Source organism: Scyliorhinus torazame, chromosome 12 (genome assembly GCF_047496885.1).
Source record: "Scyliorhinus torazame isolate Kashiwa2021f chromosome 12, sScyTor2.1, whole genome shotgun sequence".
Lineage (NCBI taxonomy): Eukaryota > Metazoa > Chordata > Chondrichthyes > Carcharhiniformes > Scyliorhinidae > Scyliorhinus > Scyliorhinus torazame.
Window position 1 is genome coordinate 66,139,105 of NC_092718.1, and position 26,345 is coordinate 66,165,449.

The 26,345-nt window shown below is 46.7% G+C and overlaps 1 protein-coding gene across 1 annotated transcript in view; it reads left to right on the forward strand.

Annotated features, from left to right (window-relative positions):
* lrrk1 (leucine-rich repeat kinase 1) overlaps positions 1–26,345 on the forward strand; it is a 246,870-nt gene that overhangs the window by 200,297 nt on the left and 20,228 nt on the right. Inside the window, exons 28-32 of the mRNA XM_072468809.1 lie at positions 2,718–2,912; positions 12,502–12,653; positions 18,081–18,198; positions 20,990–21,106; positions 23,080–23,903. Of these exons, the coding sequence (XP_072324910.1) occupies positions 2,718–2,912; positions 12,502–12,653; positions 18,081–18,198; positions 20,990–21,106; positions 23,080–23,903 (1,406 nt within the window). The remainder of the gene's footprint in view (positions 1–2,717; positions 2,913–12,501; positions 12,654–18,080; positions 18,199–20,989; positions 21,107–23,079; positions 23,904–26,345) is intronic.

A 26,345-nucleotide genomic window follows, 5' to 3' on the forward strand; every position in this document is an offset into this window, starting at 1 on the left:
AACGATGGGTGACCACAAAGAGTAAAAACCTGTGCTGTTCATTTACTATCCTAACTGTGCTTCACTCTGACACAATTTAAACACATGATCCCTCATCCCATCCAATCTCTTGAACAAGAATAATCTCTCAATAGTGTTGGAGATGCTGGGCGGGATTCACTCACCCCTGGACCTGGCCAGAGAATCGCCGGGACTGGCGCAAATCGCGCCACGCCAGTCCGCCGATTCTCCGGAGCGCAGAGAATCGGCGGAATTGGCGCCGCCGCGGTCGCCGGTCGGGGGGCGCTCTACAGGGCCCTCAGGTGATTCGCGGCCCAGTGTAGGCCGAGCGGCCACGCTGAAAAAGCCGAGTCCTGCCGGCGCCGTCCACACCTGCTCGTACCCGGCGAGACCTCGGCGTGGATGCATCTGGGGGCGGCCTGGTGGGAGGAGGGGGGCGGGGGGGCGGTACGACCCCAGGGGGAGCCTCCGCTGTGGCGTGGCCCGCGATCGGGCCCTACCGATCGGCAGGCCGGCCTCTCGGGCTGGGGCCTCTTTTGTTCCGCGCCGGTCCCTGTAGCCCTACGTCATGTTGCGTCGGGGTCGGCACGGAGAAGGGAGCCACCGCGCATGCGCGGCAATCGCGCTGGTCCCACTGCGCATGTGCGCGTTGGCTCCGGTGCCAATGCGCATTCACGGACTCCACGGCACCCATCTGATGCCGGGATCAGCAGCTGGAGCGGCATAGGTCACTCCAGTGCTGTGCTGTCCCCCTGTAGGGGTCAGATTTTCTGCTCCTGGAGCCATGTTGACGCCGTCGAGAAACGCGACGGGGTTTACGATGGCGTCAACACTTAGCCTCAGGATCAGAGAATCCCACCCAGTGTCTCTCAATAGGCCAACCATCCTCAGCTGCTTCATCAATGGCCTTCCTTCCATCATAAGGTCAGTAGTGGGGGTGCGTGCTGATGATTGCTCAATGGTTAGTATCATTCACAACTGCTCAGACACTGAAGCAGACCAAGTGCAAATGCAGCAAAACCTGGACAATATCCAGGCTTGGGCTATTCAGTGGCAAGTAACCCACATGCCAGGTAATGGCCATCTCCAATCATTGCCCCTTGACATTCAGTGGCATTACCATTGTTGACTCCCTCACTATCAACTTCCTGAGGGCTACCATTGACCAGAAACTGAACTGATTTGATTTGATTTATTGTCACATGTACCGAAGTACAGTGGAAAGTATTTTTCTGCGGCTGAGGGAACGTACACAGTATGTACATAGTAGACAAAAGAATAATCAACATCGAACATTGATAAATGGTACATCGACAAATAGTGATTGGTTACAGAGCGGAACAAGAGGCCAAACAAAGCAAATACATGAGCAAGAGCAGCATAGGGCATCGGGAATAGTGATCTTACAGGGAACAGATCAGTCTGAGGGGGAGTCGTTGAGGAGTCTTGTAGTCGTGGGGAAGAAGCTGTTCCTATGTCTGGATATGTGGGTCTTCAGACTTCTGTACCTTCTGCCTGATGGAAGGGTCTGGAAGAAGGCAATGCCTGGGTGGGAGGGGTCTCTAATAATGCTGTCTGCCTTTCTGAGGCAGCGGGAGGTGTATACAGAATCAATGTGGGGGTGGCAAGCTTGTGTGATGCGTTGTGCTGAGTTCACCACACTCTGCAGTTTCTTGCAATCTCGGACCGAGCAGTTGCCATACCAGGTTGTGATGCAGCCGGATAGGATGCTCTCTATCACACATCTGTAGAAGTTTCTGAGAGTCGATGCAGACATGCCAAATTTCTTTAGCTTCCGCAGGAAGTAGAGACGTTGTTGGGCTTTCTTGACTGTTGCATCAACATGAGTGAACCAGGACAGACTGTTGGGGATGGTGACCCCCAGGAATTTAAAGCTATCGACCATCTCCATTCTATGGACTAGCCATTTAAATATTATGGCAACAAGAACAGGTCAGAAGCTAGAAATCCTGCAGCAGGTAACTCACTTTGTGACTCCCCAAGGCCTGTCCACGACCTACAAGGGACAAGTCAGGTGTATGAAGGAATACTCTCCACTTGCCTAGATGAGTGCAGCTCCAACAACACTTAAGAAGCTCAGCATCACCCAGGACAAAGCAGCCTGCTTGATTCGCACCCTATCCGCATACATTCACTCCCTCCATCACCAATGTACATCTACAAGATGCACTTCAGGAACTCACCAAGCCTCCTAAAACAATCCCTTCCAAACCTGCGACAACTACCTGAAGGACAAGAGCAGCAGATACCAGGGAACATCACCATCCTCCAAGAGGTTTCCCTCCAAGTCAAAATCCTGGATTTCCCTCTGTAACAGCATTGAGGATGTTTCAATGATGCCCTCATCCCATGAATGAATTTTACAGAAACACTATCCAGCCCTTGTAAGACTTTGTAAACCTCCATCTGAAGTAACAAATCTTACTTGACAGCAGATCAAATGTACAAACTTTCAAAGATGTTTGACAAGGAGCTCAGTAGCAGGAATAATCTGAATTACAGAAACTAAAGAGGTCTTTGAACAATAAGGATTAAAAACAAACAGGTAAAAGAAAAATTAACCCTAAAGGAATGGTAAAAACAAATGGAACAATTCTGTGACAGTATCAATTGCAATTGATGAATAGAGAGTAAATGAGCATGGCATAAATTTACAACCACTCTGACAAATAAATCCACACTTTACTGTTTTTAAGGTTGACATGTTTTCATATGGAATGGTCCTGTATGAGTTGCTGTCGGGGCAACGGCCAGTCCTTGGACAACACCAGGCACAGATTGCTAAAAAGCTGGCCAAAGGCATGCGACCTTCGCTGGGAACCCTGGAGCAGGTGCAGTTCCATAGAATGCACAATCTGATGACAGAGTGCTGGGACACAAAGCCTGAAAAGGTAAAGAACAATTTTTTTTTCAAAGTATTTTTTATTCTCCTCCTTTTTCACATTTTCTCCCAAATTTACACCCACCAACAATAAACAATAATCAGTAACAAATATGTCAATCCCCATGTCAACAACAATAATCCCACCCTCCCACCAAACCACAAACATTAGCCCGCATGTTCACACAAACAAATGACAAAAAGGAATTAGGGATCACCCATAGTTGCCTTTAACACACACAGCCCCCCTCCCCCCAACTCTCCCACGCACACGCCCCAACTAATGTTCGATGTTATCCAGTTCTTGAAAGTGCATAATGAATAATGCCCATGAATTGTAGAACCCCTCCATCCTTCCCCTCAGTTCAAACTTAACCTTTTCAAGAGTCAAGAATTCCAACAGGTCCCCCCGCCACACCAGGGCACAGGGTGGAGAGGTTGCTCTCCAACCTATCAAGGTCCGCCTTCGGGCAATCAATGAGGCGAAGGCTACAACATGTGCCTCCGCATCCGTTTCCAACCCTGGCTCGTACTACACCCTGAATATGGCCTCCTGGGGCCCGGGTCCAGTTTCACATGCACCACTTTAGAAATTACCCTAAAAACCTCCTTCCAGTAATCCTCTAGTTTTCGACAGGACCAAAACATATGAACGTGATTCGCGCCCCCCCCCCCCCCCCCCCCCCCCCCCCCGCAATGTTCACACACACCTTCTACTCCTTCAAAGAATCAGCTCATCCTCGCCCTCGTGAGGTGTGCTGTGTATACCACCTTCAGCTGGATCAGCCCCAACCTCACGCACGAGTGGAGGCATTCACTCTCCGGAGCACCTCACACCAGAACCCCTCCTCCATATCCTCTCCCAACTCTTCCTCCCACTTTGCTTTGATCCCTTCCAGTGGTGCCTTCTCCTCTTCCAAAATAGCTCCGTACACCACTGACACCGCCCCCTTCTCCAGTCCCCTTGTCGTCAACACCTCCTCCAGCAATGTGGAGGCCGGCTCCACCGGGAAGCTCTGTATCTTCTTTCTGGCAAAATCTCGAACTTGCAAGTATCTAAATATTTCCCCCTGCTCCAGCCCATACTTCGCTTCCAGCTTCTTTAATCCTGCAAACAGACCCCTAAGAAACAAATCTTTCAGTGTCTTAATCCCCTTCTCCTCCCATTTCCGAAAATTTCCATCCCACCTCCCTGACTCAAATCTGTGGTTCCCCCGAATCGGCATTTCCCTTGACCCTGCCCCCAACCCGAAGTGTTGGCGAAACTGCCTGCAAATTCTCAATGAAGCTATTATTACCGGACTCCCTGAGTATTTCCCCGGGGCTATCGGGAGTGGCGCTGTTGCTAGTGCTTTCAAGCCTCAACCCCCTGCACAAACTCTCCTCTATTCTGACCCACTGGGAATCAACCCCTCTGACCCAGCTCCGCACCTTCTCCACATTCGCCGCCCAGTAGTAATACATCAGGTTCGGAAGACACAAACCCCCTGCCTGCCTTCCCTCTGTAGCAGCACCTTTCTAACTCTGGCCACCTTCCTTCCCCATATGAACGAAGTAATCATTCCCTCAATCTCTCTGAAAAAAGCCTTTGGCAGGAAAATCGGCAGGCATCGAAAAATAAACAGAAATCGCGGCAACACGTTCATTTTAACCGCTTGTACCCGACCCGCAGACAGAGGAAGACCATTCCACCTTGCCAGATCAGCTTTCACTCTCCCCATCAAACTAGAAATGTTGTACATGCAGAGCCCCCCCCCCCCCCCCCACTCCTGGGCAACCTGCACCCCCAGGTACCTAAAGTGAGTCCCTGCCCTACGGAATGGCAGCCCCCCCCCCACCCCTGTCTCCACCCCCGACCGAGACACCACAAAATACTCACTCTTGTCTAGATTTAATTTGTACCCTGAGAAAGACCCAAATACTCGAAGCAGCTCCAATAGTCCCCCTATCGACACACTCGGTTCCGACACGTATAACAGCAAGTCATCGGCATATAAGGACACCCTTTGCTATATCTCCCCCCCCCCCCCCCCCCCACCCACCCACCCACTATTCCTTCCCATACCTCCAAACTTCTTAATGCGATGGCCAACGGCTCAATCGCAAGTGCAAACAGCAGGGGGGACATAGGACATCCCTGCCTAGTCCCACGGTGGAGAGAAAGGTATCTCGAGCTGATGTTGTTTGTGCGGACACTCGCCCTCGGCTCCTTATATAGTAGCTTTACCCAGTTCACAAATCTTTGTCCAATCCCACTCCAGAACTGCCATCAAGTACCCCCATTCTACCCGGTCAAACGCCTTCTCAGTGTCCAATGCCACAGCCGCCTCTGTTTCCTTCCCCTCTGCCGGTGCCATTACGACGTTTAATACCCTTCTAACGTTTAGAAAGAGCTGACTCCCTCTCACGAACCCCGTCTGATCTTCACCTATCACCTTCGGGAGGCACTCCTCCAGCCTACCCGCCAGCACCTTCGCCAATACTTTTGCGTCCACATTCAGAACTGATATGGGCCTATATGACCCACACTCTGTAGGATCCTTATCTTTGTTTAGCAACAGGGAAATCGATGCCTGCCCCAAAGTTTGTGGCAACACCCCCTTCCCTATCGCCTCTTCAAACATCCCCACCATCAGGGGTGCCAGCTTATCCTTGAATTTTTAATAATATTCCACCGGAAACCCATCCGGCCCTGCCACGACTGCATCCTCCCAATCGCATCCTTTATCTCCTGCTCCACTATCGCTCCTTCTAATGTAGCCCTGTCCCCCTCCCCTAACTTTGGATACGCCAACCCATCTAGAAATTCCTGCATCTCCCGGTCTCCCCAGGTGGCTCTGACCTGTACAACCTCTCATAAAATTCCTCAAAAACCTTGTTAATCAGATCCGGAGCCACCGCCAACTTCCCTGCCCTATCCCTCACCCGAGCAATTTCCCTTACCGATGCCTCTCTCCGGCATCGTTAGCTGACCTGCTAACATACCTTATCTCCATGTTCGTAAACTGCACTTTACCCAGTAACTGGGTACTAACTGGGTAAAAACTGCACTCACCCTTGCTCGTCTCAGTTGGTGCACCGCCTTACAACTGACATTCGTAATCTGGCAAAAACATTCCAAAGCACTTAACAGGGTTGGGAGTGTGACATTATCATAAATGTAAGAACTGCCAGGGTTAACGAAATGTCTAAATCAACCACTCAAGGGAGCTAAATGTACAAGTATATAATACATTGATGGGTGAGCGGTTGAGGAGAAAACTAGAGAACAGACTGAAGGAAAGATAGTGTGCGTGAGAGCAGATCATAGTTAATATAATAGTGTAGAGATTAGTAGTAGATGTGTAGATTATATGTTTATTATCCAACTATTATCTGGGAGTAAGTGTTGAATCCAAATTAGTTGTGTTAATAAATTAATAGCTTTGTTCAATTTAAAGCTATTTGTGGACTTTGTGAACACTACGCCAACCATCCTAAAATTAGCAACACTAAGAACACCACAGAGAGAAAAGATGCAGCGATAAGTAAGGAACCACGTTAGTTCTTATTCTGCAGTTAGAAAGTTCAGGTCCTTTAGATCTGACGCAGCAACCACGTTGGCGCTAGATCTGCCATTCAAATGGTCGTGCTTGTAGAAGCTCTTACTTTCTTTATGTTCCTTACTAGTTCACTCTCATTCTAATTTCTTCCTCTTTTTTTTTAGTCACCTCTTGCTCCTTTCTAAAGTAAAATCTTCTGCACTACCACTAATTTTCACAGCATTGTACACCTTTCCATTCAATTTGAGACCATCCTTAACTTCCTCAATTAATCTTTCCTTTTCGTTGTGTCTTTCTCAATGGAATGTAACTTTGTTGAGGGTTATGGAATGCCTTAAATGCCTGCCACTGCTTCTCTACTGTCTTCCCTTTTACCCTTTAAACCTATTTCCAAGTCCACTGTGGCCAATTCTATCTTCATACCTCTGCAGTTGCCTATATTAAAGTTTAATACACTAGTTTCCAAACCTAAGTTTCTCATCTTCAAACTGAGCGTGAAATTATAACATGCCTTGACACATTTGCCGAGAGGACCCTTGAGTAATAGATCATTAATTAATCCTGCCTCATTACACCTTACCGGGTCTAATATAGCCAGTTCCTTGGGTGGTTCTGGAACATATTGTTCAATGAAACTGTCTCAAATACTTTCTGTACACTCGCCCTGCAGGCTTCCTGTGCCAATTTGGTTTGTCAAATCTATCTGAAGTATAAAATCACCCATGATCATTACAGTACCTTATCACAAGCCCCCATTATTTCTTAATTTATACTCTGCCCTCTAGTGTAACTACTGTTAGGGGCCAATAAACTCCAAAAAGTAACCATTTTCCCTTTGCCGTTTCTTATCTCCAACCAAACAGATGTTAAATCTTGATCTTCCAAGCCAAGATCATTTCTCATTATTAAACTGATCTCATCATTAATTACAGAGCCACCCCCTTCTTTTTTCTTTCTCTCTGTCTTTCCTAAATGCCAAAAACCTTTGAATATTCAGTTACCAGCTTTGGTCGTCTTGTAACATGGGCGGGATTCTCCGACCCCCCCGCTGGGTCGGAGAATCGCCGGGGGGCGGCGTGAATCCCGCCCCTGCCATCCGCCGAATTCTCCGGCACCGGAAATTCTGCGGGGGCGGGAATCGTGGCACGCCGGTCGGCGCCCCCCCCCCCCCCCGGTGATTCTTAGGCCCGTGATGGGCCGAAGTCCCGCTGCTGTCATGCCAGTCCCGCCGGCGTGAATCAAACCACCTACCTTACCGGCGGGACTGGGGGTGCGGGCGTGCTCCGGGGTCCTGGGGGGGTGCGGGGCGATCTGGCCCCGGGGGGGTGCCCCCATGGTGGCCTGGCCCGCGATCGGGGACCACCGATCCGCGGGCGTGCCTGTGCCGTGGGGGCACTCTTTTCCTTCCACCTCGGCCATAGCCTCCGCGATGGCCGATGTGGAAGTGACCCCCCCGCGCGAATGCGCAGGGATGACGTCAGCAGCCGCTGACACTCCAGCGCATGCGCGGGCTTTCGCCGACTGGCGGAGTCCATTCGGCCCCAGCTGGCGTGGCGCCAAAGGCCTTTCCCGCCAGCCGGCGGCGCTCCAACCACTTTGGCGCGGGCTTAGCCCCTCAAGGTGAGGGCTTGGCCCCTAAAGGTGCGGAGAAATCACCTTTGGGGTGGCCCGCCGCCGGAGTGGTTCACGCCACTCCATCCCGCCGGGACCCCCCCGCCCCGCCGGGTAGGGGAGAATCCCGGCCCATGTGTCTGTAATGGCTACTATAATCAGATCCATTTATTTCTATCTGGGCGATCAATTGATACATATTTTTATGAACACTGCGAGCATTCAGATAGTCTTTAACTTTCACCATTTTGCCCTACTCTAACACTATTTGCTGGTGCAGTCTAATGTTTACACGCTCTACTTTCTCGTCACATCCAGGTTATCAATCCCCATTTCACCGCGTCGCAATATTGCCTTGTCCTTTCCCATTAACCTTCTAAATCTAGCGTCACAAAAGGTCAGAGGTGAAAAGCATGCAGCTGAGGGATGTCAGGGATAGAGCAGTGGAGCAGAGTGAACCTGAACATCAGGGAACAAGGTTTAAAAAAAAGAACTAGAAGTATCATTAGCGCAAGGGAGATTTTTCATCAGTCTTTAGTTTATTTGGGCAAATATAGATTAATGAATAAAAGTCAAGTTTAGTTAAGTCTAATAAACAGTATCATGGTGGGGAGCCTCAATCCAGTGGAATCCACTTCCTATAACATGTGTGGACCCCAGGGAGTTGCCCAGGTTATGGTGAAAGAGGAGGGAACTGAGACACTGGGTGGGTTAAAATTTATAAACAGGAGGTATTAGAAAGGCAGGCTGTACTGAATGTTGATTTACCAAGGCCAGATCAGATACATTTCAGGTGGCTGAGAGAGGTTGGGATTAAAAATTGCGAAGATCTGGCCATAATATTCCCTTCCCCCTTAGCTACCACATGTCAGAAAACTAAAGAGTTGAAAATGTTACACCCTCGTTCAAAAAATGGTTGTAACAATTAACACAGCAACTACAGAGCAGTCAGTTTAATCTTGGAGGAGGAAAAATGTTCAGAAACGATAATCTGGAAGAAAAGTAACACTCTCCTGGACAAATATAGATTAATGAATAAAAGTCAAATTTGTTAAGGACAAATTGTTTTGAACCAATTTGTTTGGTTTGTTTGATGAGGTGACAGAGGGGGTTGATGAGGGCAATGCGGCTGATGTGGTATACATAGACTTGCAAAAGGCGTTTGATAAAGAGCCACACAACAGCGTACAAAGTTGAGGCCCATGAAATGAAAAGGGAAAGTGACATCATGAATACAAAATTGGCTGAGTGACAGGAATGGTTGTTTCTTTGGCCTGGAAGAAGGTAAACAGAGAGCTATCCCAGTGCTTTACCTTGGTCTATATTAATGACCAGAGTCCCAGGTTCGATTCCCGCTTGGGTCACTGGCTGTGCGGAGTCTGCACTTCCTCCCCGTGTGTGCGTGGGTTTCCTCCGGGTGCTCCGGTTTCCTCCCACAGTCCAAAGATGTGCAGGTTACGTGGATTGGCCATGATAAATTGCCCTTTGTGTCCAAAATTGCCCTTAGTGTTGGGTGGGGTTACGGGGTTATGGGGATAGGGTGGAGGTGTTGACTTGGGGTAGGGTGCTCTTTCCAAGAGCCGGTGCAGACTTGATGGGCCGAATGGCCTCCTTCTGCACTGTGAATTCTATGATAATCTGTGACCTAGACTTCGGTGTACATGGCACTAATTTGTAGATGACACAAAACGTGGAAGCATTGTGAACTGTTGGGGGAGGATGTTGATGGAATGGGTGGAGAGGTGGCAGATGAAATTTGATGCAGAAAGGCGTGAAATAATTCATTTTACTAGGAAGAGCAAGAAAAAGCAATTAAAATAAAGGGTTCAATTCTAAAAGGGGGCAGGAGCAGAGGGATCAGCAGTACATGTGCATGAATCACTGACAGGACAGGTTGAGAAAGTGGTTCTAAAGGCATGCGGGATGCTGGGCTTTGTAAGTAGAGGTATGGAGTACAAAAGCAAAGAAGTGCTGAGTGCATGATTCCTCTCGGTCTTGTCCTGAGGTTCCTAGAACCACTGATGCCAGCCTTCGGCCAATTCAATTCTCTTCATGTGACATTAAGCAATGGCTGACTGTATTGGATACTGCAAAGGTTATGGACCCTTACAATACTCCAGCAATAATACTGCAGGCTTGTTCTCCAGAACTTGCTGCGCCCCTAGCCAAGCTGTTCCAGTACAGCTAAGACATTGGTATCTACCTGGCAAATTGACCAGCTATGTCCTGCACACAAAAAGCAGGACAAATCCAACCCAGCCAATTACCGCCCTGACAGTCTACTCTCCATCATCAGCAAAGTGACGGAAGGAGTCATCAACCGTGCTACTCAACAATAACCAGCTCACTGATGCTCAGTTTGTCCCAGGGTTACTCAGTTCCTGACCCCATTACAGCCTTGGTTCAAATATGGCCAAAAGAGCTGAACGCCAGAGGTGAGGTGAGAGTAACTGTCCTTGATATCAAGGCAGCATTTGACCGAGTATGGCATCAAGGAGCCCTAGCTGAACTGGAGTCATTGGGAATTAGGGGGAAAATTTCACTGGTTGGAGTCATACCTGGCACAAAGAAAGAGAGTTGTGATTGTTGGAGGTCGATCATCTTAGGTCCAGGCCAACACTGCAGGAGTTCATCAGGATAGTGCTCTAGGCCCAACCACCTTTAGCGGCTTCGTCAATGAACTTCCCGCCATCATAAGGTTAGAAGTGGGATGTTCGCTGATGATTGCACAATGTTCAGCACCTCACATGTTGAAGCAGTCTGTGCCCAGATGCAGCAATATCTGGGCAATATTCAGGCTTGGGTTGATAAAAGGCAAGCAACATTCGCCACACAACTGTAAGGCAAAGATAATCTCTAAGAAGAGATAATCCAAGCCATCTCCCTTTGACATTAAATGGCATTACCATTGCTGAATCCTCACTATCAACATTCTGATGGTAACCAATTTTCAGAACCTGAATTGGATCAGATATATAAATACTGTGGCTACCAGAGCAGGTCAGATGCTGGAGACTCTGAGGTAAGTAACTCACCTCCTGACTCCTCAAAGTCTGCCCACCATCTACAAGGCACAAGTCAAGAGTGTGATGGAATACTCTGCACTTGCCAGGATAAGTGCAGCTCCAACAATGCTCAAGAAACCCAACACCATCCAGGACAAATTAACTCCTTGATTGGCCCCTCATCCACCATCTTCAACATTCACTCCATCACTGATGCACGGTAGCAGCAGTGTGTAACATCTACAAGATGCACTGCAGCAACTCAACAAGGCTCCTTTGACAATGCCTTCTAAAATCAGTGATCTCTGCTAACTAGAAGGACAAGGGCAACAGATGCATGGGAACACCACCACCCACAAGATTCCCTCGAACCTCACACCATCCTGACTTGGAAATGTTTCGCCGTTCCTTCACTGTCGCTGGGTCAAAATTCTGAAGCTCCCTCCCTACAGCACTGTGGGTGTACCTACAGCACAAGGACTGCAGAGGTTCAAGAAGGCAGCTCAGCATCACCTTCTCAGGGGTCACTCGAGATGGTCAACAAACGCTGGTCGAGCCAGCGACACCCACAGGGCGCAGGAAACATTGATGAGAATGGTCCTGGGGATGAGGGCCTTCACTTCTGTGGATAGATTGGATTGGGAGCTCTTCACCTAATAGGATTGAGTGCTGAGGGAAGAATTCATGAAGGTGTTCATAATCCGGAGGGGCCTGGACAGAATGGATAGGGAGAAACTCCTTGGTGGAAGGATTTATAACCAGAGGCAAGATGAGGAAAAACATTGTTGCACAGCGAGGGGTTAGGATCTGGAATGCATTTCCTGTGAGTGTGGTGGAGACAGATTCAGTCATGAGTTTTGAAAGAGAATTATCAGAATAGAAAAATATTTATAGCGTTCCGGGGGAAACGCAGAACAGTGGGAGTAGCTGAGTCACTCTTACAGAAAGCCAGCATGGAAAGGAGGAACCAAATGCTCTGTGCTGTAACATCTCTATGATTCTATATGATTAGGACCTGGCCTGTAAGAGCTAAAGAGCAGGAGAGAGAGAGAGTGGCAGCAATATTGGAGTATGAATATATAGACAGAGGTAGGAATGCAGGAAGATGAGAGGCAGAGAGATAAAGGCCGTAAACAAAATGGAATGTTTGCATCACCGAGCAACTCTGGATTTTACCCCTTCCCCTGCAGGATTGAGAGGGATTCCAGCTCCCAATCCTGATCCATTTCCTGGTTTCGGTCTCATATATGGTTCAGGGCAGTTCCATTTTGGCCCCGTTTCTGCAGCTACCCCACCTGATTTCAGGACAGGATATTAGGGATAGATCGATGAATTCCAGAGGAGAAACGCTGACTCGTGGTTTATGATTTTAAGCTGACCAATGTCTGAGCAAAGGGAGCTGTTCCAAACTGTGTTTTTTTTTTGTGTGTTCATTGTTCAGCGGCCATCAGCAGGCTCCGCACGCAGATGGATGCAGGACCCCAGTTTTCCGGCCTACATGTACAAGCTGCAGTGTGGCAGGCAAAGCTCATTCTGCCCTTCGCAGGGACTCGAGCAAACAGTCATTTTCTGGGATGGAGAAGGAAATGACAGGTATGGTTCTGCTAACTCAATAGAATGTATCCGGAGATTAATCACTGCTATCTGAATCAATATGCTTAGCATGTGCCCATTGGTCCCCCACCTCCCCCCTCTAGTTTGTGTGCTTTGGTTGGTATATTTGGGACACAGACTAGTATGTTTGAGCAGCTCAAACATCAACAGCCGGACACCACACTGGAGACAGTTATTGAAGAATCAAAGGTCGGAATTCTCCGGTCCTTGCGATTCAATTTCCCCATCGGCAGTGCAGCCCCGCAGTGGGTCTTCCGGCAACATGGGGTGGTCACAATGGAAATCCCATTGGCAAGCAGCAGTAAAATCGAATCCAACTTCCAGCAAACAGCACGCGGCCGAGAAACATGGGGCTGGCGGACCGGAGAATCCCGCCCAAAGTGCAAGTGTGTATTCAGAACTTGGAACGTTACAGTCTCAAATCCAGAGACTCACTGAAGCTCTGGGCAGGGAGTCACACTCAGACGGAGATTGGGTCAGAGGGTCAGTACTCTAGAGAGGCTCAATGGGATGATCTCATCTATGAACCTTGTTCAGTAGAAGAATGGGAACTGTGGACCTTGAGTCAGCCAAAGAAACCCCAATTAATGGTGTTGGTGTGAGCGGATTGCTGATGTACTGAGAGGCTGGGACCCTCAGCGAAAGCCTCAGCTGTGCAATCCTGTTACACGCCTCTCACTTGCTCTCGCTTGTCAGAGTGATGGGTAGATGTGGTTTTTCTCTACTTCCACTCTGTTTATGCTGCTTGGGTGCAAGGAAGAGATTCTTGAAGCCTGAGTGGAAGAGTGAAAGAACTGCAGGGGAGCTGAACAAATTGATCACAGGATCTTGGTGCAGAGAGCCATGAAAGGGAATGTAATCAAAAGTAGTACAGTGAGGGGTATCAATACTGTTCTCTGCAGCCAAGAAGACAAATCCCAACAGCTGTGTTGCATGCCTGGTGCCAGGGTTAAGAACATTTCCTTGGACCTGGAGAGGAACTTGGAATGGGAGGGCAAGGATGCACTTGGGTGCCAACAACTTAGGTAGAATGAAGAAAGGGGTTCTGCTGAGGGAACATGTGTAGCTTGGGGCTAACTTAAAAAGCAGAACCAGAAAAATAATAACCTCTGGATTACTACATGCTTCACAAGCAATTTGGCAGAGCAGGTTGAACATCTGGCTCAAAGATTGGTGTGGGAGAAATGGGTGTCAATTCATGGAGCACCGGCACCAATTCTGGGACCAGTGTACTGGTGAATCGGATAGCTAGGTCTATAGATATAACTTTAAAGTAATTAGTGAGAGGCAGGCGTTCAAGTGAGGAGAAATTTAGAATGTTAAAGAGGAAGACAATTGTGCAGGTAGCAAAAAGGGTAATGATAGCCAGTGAGTCACAGGAGTAACAAAGCAGACAGACACTAGAATGCAGCAGCAAATAGGGCCAGAAGAGGCAAAAATGGTAAAAAGACAGAGTTAACGGCTCTTTACCTGAATGCTCGCAGTGTTTGTAATGAGATGGATAAAACAGCATTTGTAACTAGATCGATGAATTGATAGCACAATAAAAATAAATGGGTATAATCTGATAACCATTACAGAGACATGTTTGCAAAGTGATTGGAACACACCATGCTCAGGAATAACATACCTACTTATTCTAACCTGATTAGATGCAGTGCTAATAAGCAAGTACCAGAGTAAGTCTACCATCTGTCTAAGGGAAGATTGGTCACACATCCTAATAACCAACAACCATGCCAAGAGTCACAGATCAGCAAGCCCACCCAAAATATAGAACCAACAGGGGACAGGTTATTTTAGACTTGGTAATGTGTAGTAATGTGTAATTATTACTGAAAATCTAAGGATCCTATAGGTAAGAGTGATCATAACTTGATAGAATTTCAATTCAGTTTGACAGTGAGAAACTTGGTTCTGAAACTAATGTCTTAAACTTAAAGACAATTTCCAATGGTATGAAGACAGAGTTAACTGAAGGAGACTGGGACAATAGATTAAAAGGTTAGGTAGTAGGGAAACAGTGGCAGACATTAAAGGAAGCGTTTCATAATTCACAACAAAGATATATTCCACTGAGAAAGAAAGACGAGAAGGATGAACCATCTATGGCTCACAAAGAAAGCTGAAAGATGGTGTCAAATTGAAAGCAAAGCTGGACATTTTAGAAACCAGCAAAAGATGACAGAAAAAAAGAGGGAGAAAATAAATTATGAGAGTGAACTCGGAAGAAACATAAAAACAGGCAAAAGAGCTACTACAACTATAATAATCAAAGATGAATGAATAGAAAATACAGTGGCCCCTTAAGGGATGAGATTGGGGAATTAACAATAAGAAACAAGGAAATGACAGAGACGTTGAACAGTATATTGTACCTGAAGACCCAAAGCATCCCAGAAATAGTAGAAAATCAAGAAGCAAAAGCAGGGATTATTGCCAGAAACAAAGTACATGTAAATCTGACAGGCCTAAAGACTGAAGTCCCCTGGACCTGATGGCTTGCATCCTAGCATCTTAAAGAAGTGGCTGTAGACATACTGGATGTACTGATCGCAACCTTCCGAAATTCCCTAGGTTCTGGATTGGAAATCACCAAATCAATATTCAAAATAGGAGAGAAAGCAGGAAAGTGTAGACCAGTAAGCTGTCATTGGGAAAATGTTGCAGCATTATGGAAGTAGCTGCAGAATCTTTAGAAAATCACATTTTGACATTTAGAAATCAGTCAAGCAGAGTCTGTGCGTGTACCGACACGTCAGGACTGCGACTGGTTCAAGAAGGCAGCTCACCACCACCAAGGACAATAAATGCTGACCTGGCCAGTGTTGCCCACATCCCATAAATGAGTTGTAAAAAAACATGGTTGGATAAAAGGAACATCGTGTTTGACAAATTTATTTGTGTTCTTTGTAACAAGCAGGGTGGATAAAGATGAACCTGTAAATGTGATATATTTGGATTTCCGAAGGCATTTGATAAGGTTTGGCAGAAAGAATAGAAAGACAGAATATTATTTAAATGGAGAGAGATTGCAGAATGCTATCTTATAAAGATAAGTGTCCTTATTGAATCACAGACAGTTAACATGCAGGTACAACAAGCATTTAGGAAGGCAAATAGAGTGTTGGCCTTTATTGCAAGAGGAATGGAATATAAAAGTAGGGAAGTCTTACTACAACCTGTACAAAGCATTGGTGAGCCAACACCTGGGAATACTGTGATAAAAGCAAATGTAAAAACAATTTACTGCAGATGCAGGAATTTGAAACAAAAACAGAAAACGCTGGACATTCTTAACAGGTCTGACAGCATCTGTGGAGGGAGAAGGGAGCTAACACTTCGAGACTGGCTGACTCTTTGTCAAAGCTTTAAGCTGAGAAAAGGCTCCAATAACTATTCTTTTAAAGCTGTTAATGCTCATTTACCTACTTCAAAGCTATTAATATTTAATGTCAAATTATTTCAATTCCCCACTTCAGATATAAAAGTAGGGAGACTTGGTGAGACCAAACCCAGGGTATTGTGCACAGTTTTAGTCTCCTTTGTAAAAAGGTTATAAATGCGTTAGAAGCTGTGCAGAGACTCAACTGATTCTTGAGATGAAGGGGGTGTCTTATGAGGAAAGATTGGACAGGTATGGCCTGTATCCATTGGAGTTTAGAAGAATGAAGAGCGATCTTATTGAAACAAGATCCTGCGGGGATTTGACAGGATGAATGCTGAGAGAATGTTTCCCCTTGTTGGAGCGACTAGAACGAGGGGGACAAAGGGCCTCCAATTTAGGATGGAGTTGAGGAGAATTAGTTTCTCTCAGGAGATCGCCAGTTTGTGGAATTCTCTCCCCAGAGGGAAGAGCCATTGAATATTTTTAAAGCTGAGTGACGTTGATCGTTGAGTGACAAGGGAATCACAGGGTTTTGGGGGATCGATAGGGAAGTAGAGACCACAATCAGATTAGCCAAGATCTTATCAAATAACCGGGCAGGCTTGGGGGGGCCAAATTGCACCTAATTGGTGTATTCATATGTCAAGGAAGCTTGTGCTGTGCTTGTGGGCCTGGTATGGCCTCCTGCGAGCTGCATTAGTGTTAGGTTCTCTCCTCTCTGTCCTGTCCGTAAGCAATAGGTTGGTGCTGATGTTGCTGCCGTTGATGCTGGTTATCTCGGTCTTTTTCTGAACTCCAATCTCAGGTAGCGTAAGCAGAAGCAATGTTGGTCTTACAGATCAGGGCTCCAAAGTTGTGCTCAAATCTCTTAACATGTGTAAAAAATGCCCAAAATGTGTAAAGCAATCTCTCACGACAAGCGCAAAGAACAAAATCTTTCCCACAAGGTGGAGAGAAAGCAAGAAACGTACTGGGTACCTATTGTTAATGGTAGCTTAATTTGTTTGTTAAAGATACACAGATGAAGGGCATTATTTAATTAAGAACTGAGAACTCCTATAAAGAGAGCCTGCTATTGGTATACTCGGGAGTATAAAGAGAGCCTGCTGAGACATTGAATTGGTACATAGGAAGCGGAGTTGTATATTGCTGCATCCTGAGATCCATCTACTATCAATAAAAGGATCTCTAGCTAGTTTCATATTTCGCAATCTGACTTGAATCCGTTTAACACTTACGAGTGAATTTCGAATTCCTGATACGGATTAACCCCCACATTTACTGCCGTGTTCTCGCCTTGCTTTCACTGGTGAGTTTGAGGAAAGTCCAGGAAACCTGGGAGCCCAAAGGAAAAGTTGAAAACCCATAACAATATCACTCTAATTGAGCGATTAACATATTGAAATCAACCCTAACCCACCTAGGTTGAATTGGTTACTCACAGGCAGCCTATTGCACTGGAGTCAAATGTGGAAATTGGCAGGTTGGAGGCAGCTTCCTGTCAATTTCACTGGTTGCAAGCAATAGCCCACTCCCAAACCTCATACACTTTGACTCATTAAAACTCAGCCTTTTGGTTTTGCTCTCCCAGTATTTCTTATTTCCTCTTCCTCCGCTGAATGACACATGAAGAAGGCAAAGCACATGCTTACATCCCGGTCCATAGTTAGTCTTTCCTGGAACGGGTCACCAGCTTGTCACCAGAGGCTATAGCTTGAGGGGACGCTGACCAGGAGCCTCTCCGACTCTGACTGCCTGCCATAGGCATGTTGAGGGGGGCTTAGCGGTTGATAATCAGCCTGATTGGCCACGTTCCTTGACCATCAAGTCCTGGGGTGGGAATTGAACCTGCAGCCTCTGGTTCAGAGGCAGGGACAGTACCCACTGTGTCACAAGACCTCCCAGTAATTAGATGGAGGATATTTCTGCTCACCCTGCTGTCAATCTGGATATGTGATTCTCTTTATCCCACTGTATTTTCATCAAACTTATGTGATATATTTCTTCTCATACTGTAGGAATTACAGTGTTGTGAATATAGACAAAGGACTGATTGAAGTGGATCACATCAACTGCCCTGGGATTAGATTGTGTTGTCAGTTGAAACTCCAAAGTGCATTGTGGACAGCAACAGAGGTAAGTGATGGACTAGAACTCAGGCACAGATAGAAACACTCTTGCTCGTTTACACCGTACACATATAGGCAGATCATTTACGTTATATAGGCTTTAGCATTCCTCCATCTGCAATGTTTTTGTAATTTTGGATTTCTGTTGGATATCTGAGAAGATAAATTAGGAACAGGATTGGACAACATGGCCTTTGAGGCTGTTCTGCCATTAACATTAATCATTAATGTCAACCCACTTTCCTGCCTGGTCCTTTGATTCCCTTAGACTCCAAACATCACTGCTCAACGATGGAGCATTCACAGCCCTCTGGGGGTAGAAAAGTCCAAAGATTCACAACTCGCTGGCTGATGAAATTCTTCCTTGTCTCAGGATAAGATGATCAACATCACAGTCAGTTTTCATGTTCCCTGCAAGCTTACTCTCGTACTCATTTTTTCCCATCTTAATCAATCCTTTGGTTCTTCTTTGCTGAATTCTAAACTGTTGCCAATTCTCAGACCTGTTGATTTTTTTGGCCAATTTGTATGCTCCTTCCTTGGATCAAATACGATCTTCAATTTCCCTTGTGGGCCATGGATTGGCCACCTTTCCAGTTTTGCTTTTGTGCCAGGCAGGAATAAACAATTGTTGCAGTTCCCCTATGCACTCTTTGAATGTTTGCCATTGCCTATCCACTGTCACCTCTTTAAGTAACGTTCCCCAATTGATCGTAGCCAACTCAAGCCTCATATCATCGTAGTTTACTTTAAGATGCCGTCTCAGAATCAACTACTTCACTCCCATGTTGAAGACATATTATGTTCGCTCATTCCCAAGGGGTCTCGCACAGCCAGATTGGTAATGATTCCATCTTCATTATAGATTCCCAGTCTAGGATGGCCCTCTAGTTGGTTCCTCGACATGTTGGTCCAGAAAAACATCCCTTATATACTCCAGAAATTCCTCCTCTACGGTACTGTGGCTAATTTGATTTGCCTAATCAATATGCAGATTAAAATCACCCATAATTACAGATGTTCCTTTATCGCACACATCTCTAATTTCCTGTTTAATGCAATTCCCCAAATCACTATCCTTCCTCGCTATTGTGTTAATTTTGTCTTTGACTTCAACTCTACTGCCTTTTCCATTTTCCTTCCTAAATATTGAATACCCCTGGACATTCAGTTCCCATCCCTGGTCACCCTGCAGCCATGTCTCCATCATCCCGATTATATTATACCCGTTTACGTCTATTTGCATGATTAGTTCATCTGTGTTATTGCGAGTGCTCTGTGCATTAAAGCACAAAGCCTTTAAGCTCGTCTTTTTAACATTACTTGTCCCGCTCCCAAAACTTTTCACTGTGGCCCTGTTTGAATCTGGCCCTTGTTTTCTATGCCTATCACTTTTATAATTCCCCTTTCTGTCTTTTGTTGTTATACTTGTTTCCTCCTCCTATGCCGTTGGTACCGATGTGTACCACAACCACTGGCTGTTCACCCTCCCCTCCAGAATGTCCTGTAACCACTCTGAGACATCCTTTAAGCCAATCTCCATACAATTGATGGGAGTGACCCCCTATCTCACAGCCTCCCGTGATCTAACCGCCTCCCCAGCATGTGGTCAAGCGGGTGCCATTAGTACACTTTTTTATTAAAAACGTGAAGTTGGCGGAATGGCTGTTATGGGGATCTGAGGAAGGAGGGCAGTCTCGGTCAGGGGGTGGAGGAGTGGGGCAGGCCGTCACGTGTGGAGGGGGTCGCACCTGGACTGGGGGGAAGGGGGGGATGCATGTCTCAGCACCCGTGGGTCCGCCTTACCAACCCCTGGATCATGTGCACCCATGACCGGGGCAATCCCAGCCACTGCCTATCCGGACACCCGGGCTGTCATCAAGCGGTGCATCGGCTGCACAAAATGTGGGTTCCAATTCCTTGACCACTCTGGCAGTGGATTGCAGTGCACCCCCCAGAGGGTTGCCCACTTGGTGGTGGCCTGCTGTGCCCTCCACAACCTGGCACTGCAACAGGTCGACGTGCAAGAGGTGGAGGAAGAGAAACATTCGGCCACGTCCGAGGGGGTGCCGGACCAGGAAGGGCTGGAGGACTAGCCTGGGGAGGACCTGTAGGGCCAGCCAGAGGACAGGCAGCAGCGGCAAGGGCCCAGCAAGCCCGGAAGGCCATGGAGGCCCTCATCCTCGCCAGCTTCGTTGGGGGGGGGTCCAGGACCACCATTCCCAGGGAGATAGGCCAGGGGATTGGTAGATGGCCTGCATTGTGGAAGGAAGTACCAGCGGTGTCATATACCTTACGCGCAATGATTTTTAATTCAGTACATATGTATTCCCAACTGACCCCTAGCCCCCAATGGTGCCACCCCCCTTCCTCCCCAGTGCCCTCACAGTGATCCTCGACCTGCCTTCCGTGCTCTACCGCTGAGTCTAGGTGTGTCACGAGGATGCACATCAGTTATTTAAACTAGCCAGCGCCCGCCAAAAAGAGGGAGCAGCACTTAAACGGAGTCTGCAGAGCAAACCTACATGGCTCACAGCCATGCCACCGAGGAGACCAGCCCCACGAGAGGTCACATGATGTTGTCTCCAGGCAGATTCTGGAAGAGGTCGTAACCCGCTCTCTATTTTACCTTGAATTAGAGGAGACATTTTAAAACATATTTAGCTGAGCTCAGCATTCATAGCACTCCACAATATATCGATCAAATTCATTCTTTGCTCCTATTCAGGTTTTTTTTAACAACTCTGTGTTCTGTTCCTTCCCTAATGCCTCCTGAACTTTGTGATTATTTCTTGTAGGATCAGAAGATTCAGGTTTACAGTCTGAAAGGAATGTGTCCCTTAAACGTGCCTCTCCGAGTGCTGGATGTTCCTGCCATCATTACATGTTTCTTGCCTGTATCACGGGGAAACCAGGTAAGAGCAAAAGACCATAAGGGACATAACATACCCACACCCGATTAATTGACTGATCTCAACCACAATCCTCTTCGCAGTCCTCTGCCTGAGGGCAGATCCACTCACAGTGCCGCGACATCCACCATGGGTAGAGCAAGGAGCCATACAACTCTATGCTGTTGGTATCAATCTGATCCACAGTGGCTGCCCAGCCAACAGGCCCAACCAGTCCCCAAGGAGTATGTGTTGTTGTGGCTAGATGCATTTTTACAGTAGTCCAAAGCTTTGGATAATGGCAGTAGAGTCTCCAATATTCTTTCCTAGCTGGCCAGGAATCTCTCTCACTCTTACTGCCTGCCATTGCCGTCCGTACATTCCAAGGATTTGTGATTTGACACTCAATTGTTTAGCTGCGTCGTGAATGCACCTTCTTTGGCCATCAACTCCTGGTGTGGGACTGGAAGCTGGAGCTTCAGGCTCAGAGACAGGGATACTGCCCACTGCAACACATGAGCTCCATTGAGCAATAATAAACATTTATAATTCTTTCTCTCTCCAGAAACACATTGGGTGACCTCTCATACATCATCTACACACTATCTGAGGGTGGGGTGGGGGAAGAGAAGGAATTTCAAGATTAAACATGGAGGGAGACTCAGGGCAGGAATTCCAAAGTTGTGTGGTATTAATTTTCTTAATTATTTAATTGGTGTATCTATTGTAATGAAAATTGGCAATTCCTTCTCAAAACCAATAGAATGGCATAAAACTTCAATGGGTAAATCCATTTCTGTAAGTATTAACATTCACTTCTAGTACTGTACTGGTTACACCTGTATGTGTCATTTTAATATGAGTTTTCAATGTTAAAGTCCTGTCATGTAACATTAGCTGCAATTTCCCTTGGATGGCAGGAATGACAACACAGTTATGTATGAATTCTGATCAGAGTTCATGTCCCCCCCCCCCCCACGCGCTCAAACATTTATCCAAGGCTTCCTCCATCAAAGGAAGATGAAGAGTTGCATTCCTGCCTTGCTGACATGTCTCGCCCCTAAATACCTCCCCCACCCCCCAACCCCCTCACATCCCCCCCGCCTCTACATCATCCCCCCACCACACATCCCCTTTGTGCCAACAACGCTCTTCAACCCCAGGCAACTTTGCAATCCGAATCCAGGCTTATCAGTCTATCGGGTGTACTTCCCATAGCGCCAGCCTTTGAAACATCCTATCTGATAATCTTCCCTGATAACCAAAATAACCCCCCCCCCCCCCAGCCTGAAAACCGTTCGGTAGAGAAAACAATCATCTTCTCTGCAGGATCTCCTGCAGTTCTGGGAGGAGATTGGCAGCACCTCCCCAAGGAAACCACACTAATGGGTGACATTGTGCTGTGGGTTTACCAAAATCCAATCTGGTGTTGTGGACATTGCTGACAGGTGAGGACAAGTCACATGACAGGAGTGATGATCAGAGTCTCAGATGTAGAAGTCAGCATGCCTTATTCCTAGCTTGAATCGCGAGGACATGGGAGATGTCACTAATGGAAGGGCTAATCTGTGTAACTGGTATATATGTCGTCCTAATCTGCGAAAAGTGTAAGAATTACATTTGTAAGCTTAAACTGTGGCAGGGCAGCGTGGTGGCACAGGGGTTAGCACTGCTGCCTCACAGCACCAGGGGCTCAGGTTCGATTCTGGCCTTGGGGTGACTGTGTGGAGTTTGCACGCTCTCCCCGTATCTGCGTGGGTTTTCTCCGAGTGCTCTGGTTTCCTCCCACAGTCCAAAGATGTGTAGGTTAGGTGAATTGGCAATATAAATTGCCCCTTAGTGTTCAAGGTTTGCAGGTTAGGTGGGGTAAGGGGGATATGGAGAAAGGGCTGGGGTGTGACCACGGTGGGCGCTCTTTCGGAAATTCGATGGGCCTCCTTCTGCGTTGTAGATATTCTCCGAACCTTAAACCTTTTTTAAAATCCCTTTAATCACAGAAATCTCCACTCATGCTTGCTGGCATGTCGGATGGAATGGTCGCAGTTTACGCATTAGTCAATGAAATTCCCGAGGGTTGGTCCTCATATCTGTGCTCACGTTCGGCAAACAAGTTTCAGTTCAACATCTCCAACAATGACTTACGACAGAATGCATACCCAGTGACCGATATGGTAGCAGTGAGCAGTGAATCGGAAGTATGGTACAGCAATGGTCCTGGAATCCTGGTCATAAACACACTTACTGCAGAAATAACTCGGAGACTGGAACCTTATCAGCCTCCCTCTCAGGTCATATCAATGACTTGCAACCTTGGATGTAATGGGGAAGAGACCATCTGGTGTCTGGATGACAAGACAAGCACCTTAGTGATGTACCATTCTTATCATATCTGTGCACGATACACGTGCAGTGACTGTAATCCACTGAGAGACATGTTCCCCATCCAACAGCCTACCTGTGCCACAGCAGCCACAGCCATTACACCCAAGGACGTGAATGACTCCAACTCCATGGATGTCAGCATCATCTTCAATGATGAGGTTGGGACACAGATCATAAGACATTTTGATTCTGTGACCGATTACTGTTCCCTTTCCTCCGAATCTTGCTCCTTCGTCAACAGGAACACCAAGTCGTCATTCGATGCCCTGAGTTCACCAGCCAGTCCCACAAGTATTCCTTATTCTACTGACTACGAAGAACCAGATAAGTCAAATGTACCGTGTGATGGGTCTGGCAACATCTCCCCATTGGTGGGTGATGTCGAACAGCAACAAGCTATAAAAATCTTAACGGTGAAGGACACCCTTTGGATACCGAGGTAGGTGGATTATCAGCAGTTACAAAAACAGAATTTGAAAATGCAGCTTTGATCTTTTATCATTATATAACATCATGACATAATCTTTTCTACAATGTTTTCTATAGGGGTACAGAGATTACGTTTTCCAAACTCATTCCCTCATGTGTTGCCATTTCTATCTGCACTTCACCAGCTGAATTGGCCAATTTCTGCACAGTAATGTTTCTATGTTCCTAACATGAGCCCGCAAACATTTTCTGCTTTGCTCTGAAGGGGCTCCTCCTCATTGGGATAATGTTTCATCTCTCTTCAGACTGTCAGTGATTTGAGGATTCACTCCATGAGTCCGTGTGATGTTCCACTTTGAGTCCTTGGTGCTGGAAATGCTCATTAGTAGAAGTGCTAAGTTTTAGGACAGTTACTTGCGCGTCTGTAAATTCAGAATAGAACATGCTGCGAAAATGGTAATCGTATGCAGTGTCTATGTAGATTTCTTTGAATGGTATTACACAACTAATTTAAGACAGAACTATAATCTGTTTCTATTTCAGCTTGGCTTTCTTATAAATATTTTTCATTTCTCTGCCATCTCTTAACTATTTAAGGACCAAAGTGGGGTTTAACAAGCTGACTGTTAACTGAATGAGTATTAATACATCACTGACCATACATGGCAAAGTGATTTCTTGATTCACCGTGTACCTGACCTCATTGGGGCAACCAGTGAAGTCGGGGTGCATTGTGTTATGATCCCAGCTGATGTTAAGGCTGGACAAGTCAGGTCCCAGAGTGATAGATCCTAATTTTCTTTTAGAAAATCGAGATGAAAGTTACTGAGCAAACTCCAGGATCCTGCTGATTTAACTTTTAACACAAAGGATAAAATATTCATTGAACAAGAAAAATGAACTATCTTCCACCAGACAAAAAGGTTGGAAGGATCGCAATACAAACACAAGAAAATTATTCAATTTCCCAGTATTTCTTTAGCCAGCAATATCTTTACAGACACATAAACCAGTGAAGAGTTCCCACGACTTGACACAAAGACTACTTGATTGGAACTGGCACTAATGCAAATGGTTTTCTTCTGGTGAATTCTTGAGCATTCACTTGATGCTTCTCACCCAACTCATACCTTCCCCAGAGACATCCAAAACCTCACTCTAAACTCATTATTGCTTCAACTGCAGATTAATACACAAGTTCCCTAAATTCAGTTTCCCAGTAGCCTTGTAGTATTTCTTCTCTCAGAGTGTTGAAAATCCCTGGTTGGGATTTTCTGCTCCTGTTCTCCTCGGACAGGGTTGGTGACAAGAGCGGAAAATCTAACAAGAGGCCCAAATTGTGTTTTACGTCGGCGGGAAGCCTTGTCGCGATTTATCCCCACCCTCCTCACCCCGCCAGGAATCACGACGTTTAAATGTCTGGAACATGATTATAATGTATTTATAGATCATTATCAGACCTCTATGTCCGATCATCCCCTCTGTAAAATAATCCATTCCTTGCCTTCCCTGCTGATATATGAAAGGAGCTAATGTGCATTCTAGGTCACACAGAAAGCTCTACAATCTGTCCAGACTGAAAGCGAAGGCAGAAATGCAACACGTCTTGTTGAGGGAACTCCGCCAAGCTGATGATGGGCTGTGCTAATTATTCACATGGAAACTTGGCAACGAAGGTTCATGGATTACTCTCCCATGCCAGTAGCATGTTCTCTCTGACCTTGGTGATGGGACAGGGTGTAATTTCTTCGCTCCTGACCAGACTGCATTATATCCTGCCGAAAGTGGGTAGCACATTCTGCTTGGGGCCCATGGACCAAACAGTGACAGACAATCTGTCCCTTGATGCAGAACTCGATACGCATGTCAGGAAGGTAGCTACCACCTTTGGCTGATTAACAGAGATGGCCGTTTTCGATATCCTTGTTCCCGTCGTCGCCATGTGCGGCCTGTTGCAACAAGCGTTCTACACCCCCCCACCCCCCTCCCACCCACTCCTCCCGGCCCATCTTTCGCTCTCTTTCCCTCCTTTCCCCTGATCTGGCGTTTTACAAAGCCCCCCCCTTCTGCCAGGTAATCTCTCCTTGTCAAGGTATTCTGCCGTACCTGCCCCCCCACCCCCCACTTCCCTGTGAGTCTCACCTTCTTTGGATTGGATTTGTTTATTGTCTCCTGTACCGAGGTACAGTGAAAAGTATTTTTCTGTGAGCAGCTCAAACAGATCATTTAGTACATGAAAATAAAAGGAAATCCAGAATAGGGCAACACAAGGTAAATACATAGACACCAGGATCGGGTGAAGCATAAAGGGGTGTAGTGTTAATGAGGTCAGTCCATAAGAGGGTCGTTTAGGAGTCTGGTAACAGCGGGGAAGAAGCTGTTTTTGAGTCTGTTTGTTCTCAGACTTCCGTATCTCCTGCCCGATGGAAGAAGTTGGTAGAGTGAGTAAGCG